The sequence below is a fragment of the Aotus nancymaae genome, unplaced genomic scaffold (genome assembly GCF_030222135.1).
Source record: "Aotus nancymaae isolate 86718 unplaced genomic scaffold, 86718_ANA_hifiasm-v0.15.2.pri h1tg000012l, whole genome shotgun sequence".
NCBI classification, from domain to species: Eukaryota; Metazoa; Chordata; class Mammalia; order Primates; family Aotidae; genus Aotus; species Aotus nancymaae.
This window is the reverse complement of record NW_026988423.1, coordinates 50,657,722-50,671,646: the sequence shown is the minus strand read 5'-3', so window position 1 is coordinate 50,671,646 and position 13,925 is coordinate 50,657,722. Positions and strand designations below refer to the sequence as shown.

Here is a 13,925-nt window from a genome sequence, read left to right as displayed (position 1 = left end):
TCTTCAATCACCAGTAATGAGGCCATCTCACACAGTACTCCCAACATTACTTCTTTAAACACCACCACCAACACCACCTCATACAGTACTCCCAGCTTCACCTCTTCAATCACCAGCACCGAAACTACCTCACACGGTACTCCCAGCTTCACCTCTTCAATCACCCACACTGAGACCACCTCACACACTACTCTCAGCGTAACCTCTTCAATCATCAGCACCGAGACCACCTCACACAATACTCCCAGGTTCAGCTCTTCAATCACCAGCACTGAGATCACCTCACACAGTACTCCCAGGGTCACTTCTTCAATCACTGGCACTGAGACCACCTCACACAGTACTCCCAGCTTCACCTCTTCAGTCACCAGCACCAAGACCACCTCACACAGTACTCCCAGCTTCACCTCTACAATCATCAGTACCGAGACAACCTCACCCAGCACTCCCAGTTTCACTTCTTTAACCGCCACCACCAACACCACCTCACACAGTACTCCCAGCTTCACTTCTTCAAACATCTACTCCCCCATCAGCACATCTACAACTGCCATCTCCTCAGCTCCTTTTACCTCAGGTATCATGCTGACTTCCATAACCATGACCCCATCTTCCCTGACTACAGACATCCCTATAGCAACACCAACGACCATCACCAAGCCTTCTGTGGGCTCTACTGAATCCTTGACCACAACAACAGACCTACCCTCAACATTTGCTGTGTCCAGTACCTCAGCAATGTCCACAAGTGTCATCCCATCTTCCCCCAGCATCCGCAATACAGAAACCTCATCCCTTGTCAGCGCGACCTCTGCCACCACTCCCAGTGGGAGACCAACTGTTGAAAGTACACACAGCACCCCAACAAGCTCCCTTCTGACGAGCTTTCCAGAGACACATTCATTTTCCGCTTCCATGACTGCCAGCAGTGCCGGGACCACTCACACAGAGAATATCTCCTCACCTCCAGCCATCACCAGTACAATCCACACAGACGCTGAATCCACCCCATCACCCACTACCACCACCCCATTCACAACATCCACAAGGATGGAACCACCTTCGTCTACTCTAGCAGCTACAGGCACAGTCCAGACCACTATCACCAGCCCTACAGCCACCTCCATTGAGACCATGACACTGACTCCTACCCCTGACATTTCTACAGAATCTCTCACGACAGCAATGACTTTTACTACCTCCATCACTTCTGAAGTCACTCTCACAAATAAAGCCACTTCTATGACAACTGCTGGCTACTGGCCTATAGCCACCAATACATTGTCATCACTTACCAGTAGCATTTCATCTTCCACACCTGTCCCGAGCACAGAAGTGATCACCAGTCATACCACCAACACCACACCTCCATCTGCCTTGGTGACCACACTCCCGACCACCATCACCAGGTCTACCTCTATATCTGAGACCACCCACCCTACGTCTCCCACTAGCACTGTCCGAGACTCCACGACCAAAATCAGCTATTCCACAGGAATAACAGGTATGTTGTCTACCACCACTACTCTCGCACCCACGTCTTCCTCTCTCAGAACCACAGAAACAGCCAAGACTCCTACCACAAACTTGGTAAACACCACCACTGAGGCCACCTCACACAGTACTCCCAGATTCACCTCTTCAATCACCAGCACTGAGACAACCTCACCCAGCACTCTCAGTTTCACTTCTTTAACCGCCACCACCAACACCACCTCACACAGTACTCCCAGCTTCACTTCTTCAAACATCTACTTCCCCATCAGCACATCTACAACTGCCATCTCCTCAGCTCCTTTTACCGCAGGTATCATGCTGACTTCCATAACCATGACCCCATCTTCCCTGACTACAGACATCCCTATAGCAACACCAACGACCATCACTAAGCCTTCTGTGGGCTCTACTGAATCCTTGACCACAACAACAGACCTCCCTTCAACATTTGCTGTGTCCAGTACCTCAGCAATGTCCACAAGAGTCATCCCATCTTCCCCCAGCATCCACAATACAGAAACCTCATCCCTTGTCAGCGCGACCTCTGCCACCACTCCCAGTGGGAGACCAACTGTTGAAAGTACACACAGCACCCCAACAAGCTCCCTTCTGACGAGCTTTCCAGAGACACATTCATTTTCCGCTTCCATGACTGCCAGCAGTGCCGGGACCACTCACACAGAGAATATCTCCTCACCTCCAGCCATCACCAGTACAATCCACACAGACGCTGAATCCACCCCATCACCCACTACCACCACCCGATTCACAACATCCACAAGGATGGAACCACCTTCGTCCACTCTAGCAGCTACAGGCACAGTCCAGACCACTTTCACCAGCCCTACAGCCACCTCCATTGAGACCATGACACTGACTCCTACCCCTGACATTTCTACAGAATCTCTCACGACAGCAATGACTTTCACTACCTCCATCACTTCTGATGTCACTCCCACAAACAAAGTCACTTCTATGACAACTACTGGCTCCTGGCCTATAGCCACTAATACATTGTCATCACTCACCAGTAGCATTTCATCTTCCACACCTGTCCCGAGCACAGAAGTGATCACCGGTCATACCACCAACACTACCCCTCCATCTGCCTTAGTGACCACACTCCCGACTACCACCACCAGGTCTACCTCTATATCTGAGACCACCCACCCTACTTCTCCCACTAGCTCTGTCCGAGACTCCACGACCAAAATCAGGTTTTCCACAGGAATAACAGGTATGTTGTCTACCACCACTACTCTCCCACCCACGTCTTCCTCTCTCAGAACCACAGAAACAGCCAAGACTCCTACCACAAACTTGGTAACCACCACCACTGAGGCCACCTCACACAGTACTCCCAGATTCACCTCTTCAATCACCAGTAACGAGGCCATCTCACACAGTACTCCCAACTTCACTTCTTTAAACACCACCACAAACACCACCTCATACAGTACTCCCAGATTCACTACTTCAATCACCAGCATCAAGATCACCTCACCCAGTCCTCCCAGCTTCACCTCTTCAATCACCAGCACCGAAACCACTTCACACGGTACTCCCAGCTTCACCTCTTCAATCACCTGCACTGAGACCACCTCACACACTACTCTCAGCTTCACCTCTTCAATCACCAGCACCGAGACCACCTCACACAGTACTCCCAGTTTCACGTCTTCAATCGCCAGCACTGAGATCATCTCACAGAGTACTCCCAGCGTCACTTCTTCAATCACTGGCACTGAGACCACCTCACACAGTACTCCCAGCTTCACCTGTTCAATCACCAGCACCAAGACTACCTCACACGGTACTCCCAGCTTCACCTCTTCAATCACCCACACCGAGACTATCTCACACACTACTCCCAGAGTCTTTTCTTCAACCACCACCACCAAGACCACCTCACACAGTACTCCCAGCTTCATCTCTTCAGTCACCAACCCTGAGATCACCTTACACAGTACTCCCAGCTTCATTTCTTCAGCCACCACCACCAGGAGCACCTCACACAGTACTCCCAGCTTTGCTTTTTCAATCACCACCACCGAGACCACCTCACACAGTTCTCCCAACTTTACTTCTTCAATCACTACCATGGAGACCACCTCACACAGTACTCCCAGCTTCTCTTCTTCAATCATTACCATAAAGACTTCCTCACTCAGTACTCTCAGCTTTACTTCTTCAACCACCGCCACCAGGACCACATCACACAGTACTCCCAGGATCACCTCTTCAACCACCACCACCAACAGCACCTCACACAACACTCCCAGCTTCACTTCTTCAACCAGCACCACCGAGATCACCTCACACAGCACGGCCAGCTTCACATCTTCAAACACCAGCACCCAGACTACCTTACACAGTAGTCCCAGCCTCACCTCTTCAATCACAACCACCAACACGACCTCATACAGTACTCCCAGGTTTACTTTTCCAACCACTACCACAAAGACTTCCTCACACAGTATTCTCAGCTTCACCTCTTCAGCCACTGCCACCAAGACCAAATCACACAGTACTCCCAGCATCATCTCTTCAGCCACCACCACCAACACTACCTCACACAATACTCCCAGCTTCGCTTCTTCAACCACCACAACTGAGACCACCTCACACAATACTCCTAGCTTCACTTCTTCTACCTCCACCACCAAGATCACTTCACACAGTACACCTAGTTTCACTTCTTCAACCACCACTACCCAGACCACCTCACACAGTACTCCCAGCTTCACCTTTTCAGTCACCACCACCAAGACCACCTCCCACAGTACGCCCAGTTTTACTTACTCTACTACCTCCACCAAGACATCACACAGTACTCCCAGCTTCACCTCTTCATTCACCACCACTGAAATTACCTCACACCGTACTCCAGGCTTCACTTCTTCATATATCACCACAAAGACTATGTCACACAGTATGCCCAGCTTTGCTTCTTCAATCACCACCACGAAGACCACCTCCCACGGTACTCCTAGCTTCACTTCTTCAATCACCACCACCAACATCACCTCACACAGTATTCCCAGTTTCTTCTCTTCATTCACAACCACAGAGAACACTTCACACAATACTACCAGCTTCACATCTTCAAACACCATCACCGAGACTGCCTCACACAGTACTCCCAGCTTCGCCTCTTCAACTACCAGCACCCAGACTACTTCACACAGTACTTCCAGCCTCACCTCTTCAATCACAACCACCAACACTACCTCACACAGTACTCCCAGCTTTACTTCTTTCACCACCATAACCAAGACCACATCACAGAGTACCCACAGCTTCACCTCTTCAATCACCACCACTGAAACCAGCTCACACAGTACTGCCAGCTTTAACTCTTCAACCGCGACCACCAAGATGACCTCACACAATACAACCAGCTTCACTTCAACCAGTACTCCAGCGAGTACCTCACACAGTACTCCCAGTGTCATCTCTTCAATCACCACCACCATCACCACCTCACAAAGTGTTCCCAGCTTCTCTTCTTTAACCACAAACACAGAGACCACCTCACACAGTACTGCCAGCTTCACTTCTTCTACCACTACCGCCAAGACCACCTCACACAGTACTCCCAGCTTTGCTTCTTCAATCACCACCACTGACACCACCTCCCATAGTGCTCCCAACTTCACTTCTTCAATCAGCACCATGGAGACCACCTCACACAGTACTCCCAGCTTCTCTTCTTCAACCACCACCAGCAATATCACCTCACACAGTACACCCAGCATCACTTCTTCAATCACCACTACTGAGACTACCTCACACAGTACTCCCAGCTTCACCTCTTCAATCACCACCACCGAGACCACCTCCTACAGTAATCCTAGTTTTACTTCTTCAACCACCACTACAGAGACCACATCACACAGTACTCCCAGCTACACCTCTTCAATCACCACCACGGAAACCAACTCACACAGTACTCCCACCTTCACTTCTTCATATACCACCACAAAGACAACCTCACACAGTACTCCCAGTTTCAATTCTTCAATCACCACCACCGAGAACACCTCCCACAGTACTCCGAGCTTCACTCCTTCAATTGCCACCACAAACACAACCTCAGACAGTACTCCTGGCTTCTCTTCTTCAACCACAACCACAGAGACCACCTCACAGAGTATGGTCAGCTTCGCTTCTTCAACCACCACCATTGAGACCCCCTCACTCAGTACTTTCAGCTTCACAACTTCAACCACAACCAAGACCACTTCACACAGTACACCCAGCTTCACTTCTTCAACCACCACTACCAAGACCACCTCACCCAGTACTCCAAGCTTCATCTCTTCAATCTCCACCCCCAAATCCACCTCACACAGTACTCCCAGCTTTACTTCTTCATCCCCCACCACCGAGAACACATCACACAGTACTCCCAGCTTCACCTCTTTAATCACCACCACTGAAACCACCTCACATAGTACTCCCAGCTTCATCTCTTCAACCATGACTACCAAGACGACCTCACACAGTACACCCAGCTTCACATCTTCAACCACCACTACTCAGACGACATTACACAGTACTCCCAGCCTCACCTCTTCAATCACCCCCACCGAGACCACTTCCCACAGTACTCCCAGTTTTACTTCTTCAACCACTGCTACTGAGAATACCTCACACAATACTCCCAGCTTCACCTCTTCAATCACCACCACCACCCCACACAGTACTCCCAGCTTTTCTTCTCTAACCTCCACGAAGACCACATCACACAGTACTCCCAGCTTTACTTCTTCAATCACCACCACCAAGACCACATCACACAGTACTCCCAGCTTTACTTCTTCAATCACCACCACCACAACCACCTCAAACATTACTCCCAGCATCACTTCTTTATCCACCACCACAAATACCACCTCACACAGTCGTCCTAGCTTTGCTTCTTCAATCACCACCACCAAGACCACTTCCCACAGTACTCCCAGCTTCATTTCTTCAATCATCATCACCAACACCACCTCATACAGTACTTTCAACTTCTCTTCCTCAACCATCACCACGGAGATCACCTCACATATTACTCCCAGCTTCACTTCTTCAACCACCGCCACCAAGAGCACCTCATACAGTACACCCAGCTTCACATCTTCAACCACCACTACTCAGACCACATCACATGGTACTCCCAGCCTCACCTCTTCAATCACCCCCACCGAGACCATTTCCCACAGTACTCCCAGTTTTACTTCTTCAACCACCACCACTGAGACCACATCACAGAGTACTCCCAGCTTCACCTCTTCAATCACCACCACCAAAGCCATCTCACACAGCACTCTCAGCTTCACCTCTTCAATCCACACCACCGAAGGCACCTCACACAGAACTCCCAGCTTGACTTCTTCATCCACCATCACAAAGACCACCTCACACAGTACTTCGAACTTCACTTCTTCAATTGCCACCACTGAGACTACGTCACCCACGTATCCCAGCTACATTTCTTCAATCACCACCACCAACACCATCTCACACAGTCCTCCCAGCTTTACTTCTTCAACCACCACCAACAACACAACCTCACACAATACTCCCAGCTTCATTTCTTCAATCAGCACCACCAAAACCAACTCACACAATACTCCCAGCTTCACCTCTTCAATCACCACCAATGAGACCACTTCCCACAGCACTCCCAGTTTTACTTCTTCAATCACCACCACTGAAATCACACCTCACAGTACTCCCAGCTTCACTTCTTCTTCTACCACCACAAAAACCCCTTTACACAGTACTCCCAGTTTCACTTCTTCAATGACAACCACTGAGACCACCTCCAACAGTACTCCTAGCTTCACTTCTTCAATCGTCACCGACAACACCACCTCACACAATACTCCCAGCTTCTCTTCTTCAACCACAACCACAGAGACCACCTCACACAGTACTGTAAGCTTCACCTCTTCAACCACAGCCACCAAGACCACCTCACACAGTACTGTAAGCTTCACCTCTTCAACCACAGCCACCAAGACCACCTCACACAGCATACCCAGCTTCACTTCTTCAACCACCACTACCAAGACCACCTCACAGAGTACTCCCAGCTTCACATCTTCAGTTACCACCACCGAGACCACTTTACACAGTACTCCCAGCTTTACTTCTTCAACCAAAATCACTGAGACCACATCACACAGTACTTCCAGCTTCACCTCTTTAATCACCAACACTGAAACTACCTCACACAGTACTGCCAGCTTCACTTCTTCATCCACCACTGCAAAGACTACCTCAAACTATACTTCCAATTTCACTTCTTCAATCACTACCACTGAGACCACATCACACACTACTTCCAGCTTCACTTCTTCAATCATCATCACCAACACTCCCTCACACAATACTCCCAGTTTTTCTTCTTCAACCACCACCACCCAGACCACCTCAGACAGTACTCCAAGCTTCACTTCTATAGCCACCACCAACACCAACACAACCTCACATAGAACTCCCAATTTCACTTCTTCAATTGCCACAACCAAGACCACCTCACACAGTACACCCAGTTTCACTTCTTCAAACACCACGACCACCAACACCACCTCATACAGTACTCCCAGCTTCACTTCTTCAATCACCACCAAGACCATGTCACACAGTATTCACAACTTCACTTCTTCAACCACCACCACCACCAAGGCCACCTCAGACAGTACTACCAGGTTCACTACTTCAATCACCGCCACCAATACCACCTCACACAGTACTCCTGGCTTCTCTTCATCAACCACAACCACAGAGACCACCTCACACAGTACATCCAGCTTAACCTCTTCAACCACCACTACCAAAACCACCTCATACAGTACTGCCAGCTTCAGTTCTTCATTCACCACCAATGAGGCCATCTCACATAGTACTCCTAACTTCCCCTCTTCAATCACCACAACTGAGACCACCTCCCACAGTACTCCCAGGTTTACTTCTTCAATCACCACAACCAATAACACATCACAGAGTACTCCCAGATACACTTCTTCAATCATTACCACTGAAACTACCACACATCATATTCCCAGCTTCATCTCTTCAACCACAACTACCAAGACAACCTCATACAGTACACCTAGCTTCACTTCTTCAACCACCACTATTGAGACTACCTCACACAGTACTCCCAGTGTCACCACTTCAATAATCACCACTGAGACCACCTCACACAGTACACCCAGCTTCCCTTCTTTAACCAGAACCACAGAGACCACCTCACACAGTACTTCAAGCTTCACTTCCTCAACGACCACTGAGATCACCTCACACAGTACTCCCAACATCACCTCTTTAATCACAACTACCATGACCACCTCACATGGTACACCCCCCTTGACTTTTTCAACCACGACCACTGAAACCACCTCACAGAGTACTCCCAGTTTCACACCTTCAATAGCCACCACTGAGACTACCTCACACAGTATTCTCAGTTTGACTTCTTTAACCAGCACAACCAAGACCACCCCACACAGTATTCTCAGCTTTATTTCTTCAACCACCACTGCTGAGATCACATCACACAGTACTCCCAGCTTCACCTCTTCTATAACCAACACCAAAACTACCTCACTCAGTACTCCCAACTTCACTTCTTCATCCACCACCACAAAGACCAGCACACACAGTACTTCCAACTTCACTTCTTCAATCACCACCACCGAGACCACGACACACAGTACTCCCAGCTTCACTTCATTAATCACCACTACAAACAACACCTCACACATTACTCCTTGGTTCAGTTCTCCAACCACCACCACCACGACCAAGAACTCCTCACTCAGTACTCTCAGCTTCACTTCTTTAACTACCACCACCAAGCCCACCTCACATAGTACTCCCAGCTTCACTTCTTCAATTGCCGCCACTAAGACTACCTCACATAGTACTCCCAGCTTCACTTCTTCAACCGCCACCACCAAGACTACCTCACACAGTACTCCCAGCTTCACCTCTTTAACCACCACCACTACCAAGGAAACCTTGCACAGTACCCCCAGCTTTCTTTCTTCAACCACGACCACCACCAAGACCATCTCAGACAGTACTCCAAGCTTCATTTCTTTAACAACTACCATAAAGACTACCTCACACAGTACTCCCAGCTTCACTTCTTCAATCACTACCAAGACCACCTTGCACAGTACTCACAGCTTCACTTCTTCAACCGCTAGCACCAAGACCACATCAGACAGTACTCCCAGGTTCACTACTTCAGTCACCGCCACCAATACCACCTCACACAGTACTCCCAGCTTCTCTTCATCAACCACAAACACAGAGACCACCTCACACAGTACTCCCAGCTTAACCTCTTCAACCACAACCACCGACACCACCTCACACAGTACACCCAGCTTCACTTCTTCAACCACCACTTCCAAAACCACCTCACACAGTACTGCCAGCTTCAGTTCTTCAACCACCACCAATGAGGCCACCTCACATAGTACACCCAGCTTCACTTCTTCAATTGCCACTACCAAGACCACCTCACACAGTACTCCCAGCTTCACCTCTTTAACCAACAGCACGAAGACCACCTTACACAATACTTCCAGCTTCACTTCTTCAAGCACCACAATGAAGACCACCTCAGACAGTACTCCAAGCTTCACTTCCTCAAGCAGCACCACCAGGACCACCTCACACAGTACTCTCAGCTTTCCTTCTTTAACCACAATTGCAGAGACCAGGACACAAAGTACTTCAAGCTTCACTTCTTCAACCACCACCACTGAGACCACCTCACATAGTACTCCCAAGTTCACCTCTTCAACCACAACCACCAAGACCACCTCACACAGTACACCCAGCTTCACTTTTTCAACTAACACATCTGAGACCACCTCACAGAATACTCCCAGTGTCACACCTTCAATAACCTCCAGTGAGACCACCTCACACAGTACTCTGAGCTTCACTTCTTCAACCACCACTGCCAAGACCACCTCACACCGTACTCCCAGCTTCACTTCTGCAATCGCCACCACTAAGACCACCTCACATAGTAGTCCCAGCTTCACTTCTTCAACTGACACCACCAAGACCACCTCACACAGTACTCCCAGCTTCACTTCTGCAATCACCACCAAGACCACCCCACACAGTACTCACAGCTTCTCTTCATCACCCACAACCACAGAGACCATCTCACACAGTACTCCCAGCTTAACCTCTTCAACCACAACCACCGAGACCACCTCCCACAGTACTCACAGCTTCACTTCTTCAACCACTAGCACCAAGACCACATCAGACAGTACTCCCAGGTTCACTACTTCAGTCACCGCCACCAACACCACCTCACACAGTACTCCCAGCTTCTCTTCATCAACCACAACCACAGAGACCACCTCACACAGTACTCCCAGTTTAACCTCTTCATCCACAACCACCGAGACCACCTCCCACAGTACTCACAGCTTCACTTCTTCAAACACTAGCACCAAGACCACATCAGACAGTACTCCCAGGTTCACTACTTCAACCATCCCCAATGAGACCACCTCGCATAGTGTTCTCAGCTTCACTTCTTCAGCCACCACCACCACAACCTCAAAGAGTACTCCCGGCTTCACCTCTTTAACCACCATCATCAAGACCACCTTACACAGTACTTCCAGCTTCACTTCCTCAACTACCACCATGAAGACCACCTCAGACAGTACTCCCAGCTTCACGCCTTCAACTGTGACCACCAAGACCACCTCACACAGTACACCCAGCTACACATGTTCAACCACCACCAGTGAGACTACCTCACACAATACTCCCAGCTTCACCTTTTCAATCAGCACCTCTGAGACCACCTCCCACAGTACTCCCAGTTTTACTTCTTCCACCACCACCACCGAGACCACATCAGAGAATATTCCCAGCTTCACCTCTTCAATCAACACCACTGAAACCACCTCACATAGTACTTCCAACTTTATCTCTTCAACCACGACTACCAAGGCGACCTCACATAGTACACCCAGCTTCACTTCTTCAACCACCACTCCCGAAAGTACCTCACACAGTATTCCCGGCATCACCTCTTCAATCACCACCCCCCACACCAGCTCAAACAGTACTCCTAGCTTCTCTTCTTTAGCCACAAACACAGAGACCACCTCACACAATACTGCCAGCTTCACTTCTTCAACCACCACCACCAAGACCACCTCACACAGTAATCCCAGCTTCACTTCTTCAGCCACAACCAAGACCACCTCACACAGTATTCACAACTTCACTTCTTCAACCACCACCACCACCAAGACCACCTCAGACAGTACTACCAGGTTCACTACTTCAATCACCGCCACCAACACCACCTCACACAGTACTCCTAGCTTCTCTTCATCAACCACAACCACAGAGACCACCTCACACAATACTGCCAGCTTCACTTCAACCACCACCACCAAGACCACCTCACACAGTAATCCCAGCTTCACTTCTTCAGTCACAACCAAGACCACCTCACATAGTATTCACAACTTCACTTCTTCAACCACCACCACCACCACCAAGACCACCTCACACAGTACTCCCAGCTTCCCTTCAGCCACAACCACAGAGACTACCTCACACAGTACTTCCTGCTTCACCTTATCAACCACAACAACCAAGACCACCTTACACAGTACATCCAGCTTCACTTCTTCAACCACCACTCCCGACACCAGCTCACAGTGTACTGCCAGCTTCAGTTCTTCAACCACCATCAATGAGAGCATCTCACATAGTACTCCCAGCTTTACCTCTTCAACCACAACCACCAAGACCACCTCACACAGTACACCCAGCTTCACTTCTTCAACCGCTACTATCGAGATCAACTCACACAGTACTCTCCGTTTCACTTCTTCAACTCTCCACTCCAAAGTCAGCACATCCAGAAGTGCCATCACCTCATCTCCCACTGCGTTTGAGACTGGGGTGACTTCCATAGCTGTAAGTGCACCTAGTCAGAGATCAGATTACCTGATCAGAAGGCTAATACCTTTCACCCCATCATCTGTGGACACCAGCACTTCATTGACTACACAGTACTCCCAGCTCCCCTCTACACCCACTGATGTCACTACCCCACCATCCCCAACACAAATTATTTGGTCTTCTCCCTCCATCCATAATAAAGAAACCTCATCCCTTGTGGGCACAATCTCTCCCATCATTTCCACTGTGAGAACCACCCTCAGAATTACTGAAAACACCCCGATCAGTTTCCTTAGTACAAGTTTTCTGGTTACACCTGAAACCCCAACGCGTACCCCTCCTGTACTGACCTCTGCCACCGGGACACAAACGTCTTCTGTACATACTACTCTCACGTTTGGAAGCACAGATTCCTCCATGTCCACTCTCGAGACTGTTACTCCATCAACAACCTTGAGCACGATCATGTCAACATCAGAGGTGCCTGTTACTAGCACACATTCATCCACCCTGAAAACAACTCCTGCAACCCTCTCAGTGCAAACTTCACTCACGTCTCCGAGTGAGTCTACTACGGAATCTTTCACTAGGGGAAGTACATCTACAAATGCAATCTTGACTCCTTTTAGTACCATCATCTGGTCCTCAACACCCACGACCATAATGTCCTCTTCTCCGTCTTCCGCCAGCATAACTCCAGCGTTCTCCACTACCACTCACTCTGCCCCTTCTTCACCACACATTTTCAGCACAGAAAATGTGAGTTCCTCTTCTATCACAGCCTTTCCTACTCTCTCTTCCTCTGCAACTACCAGCACATCTCCAACCAGCTCCTCTCTGACCACAACTCTCACCAAAATAACCCCCTTTTCTTTTATTTCTCTTCCCTCCACCACACCCTGTCCAGAAACTGTAACAATTACAATAGTCCCTGCCTCTCCCACTGATCCGTGTGTTGAAATGGATCCCAGCACTCAAGCTACTTCCACCACCACCCCATTTACCGTCTTTCCCTTTACCACCGAAATGGTCACCAGTCCCAGCTCCATCAGTCTGCGAACTGCCCTTCCTACATATATGGACACGTCTTCCGTGACTCCAGGAAGTTTGCCCAGCATCACAACCAATGCTTCCAGTTCCACTGGCACTGGGACTGTACCCACGAACACAGTTTTCACAAGTACTCAAATGCCGACCAGTGAGACCTGGCTGAGCACCAGCTCCACGATCCCCCCACCTCTTCCTGGAGTCTCTACCATCCCACTCACCACGAAACCAAGCAGTAGCCTTCCGACTGTCCTGAGGACTTCAAGCGAGTCAACACACTCCTCCCCACACACCACCAGGACTTCAGAGACACCAGTGGCCACTACCCAGACTCCTACCACCCTTACGTCGCACAGGACAACTCCCGTCACTTCCCAGATGACCACACAGTCGAGGTTGACCACCACTGCAGG

At 49.4% G+C, this 13,925-nt stretch overlaps 1 protein-coding gene across 1 annotated transcript in view; it reads left to right on the top strand.

Annotated features, from left to right (window-relative positions):
* Nucleotides 1–13,925, top strand: part of MUC3A (mucin 3A, cell surface associated) — a 33,792-nt gene that overhangs the window by 12,850 nt on the left and 7,017 nt on the right. Inside the window, 2 exon segments of the mRNA XM_064375299.1 lie at nucleotides 471–1,608; nucleotides 1,711–13,924. Coding sequence (XP_064231369.1) covers nucleotides 471–1,608; nucleotides 1,711–13,924 — 13,352 coding nt within the window.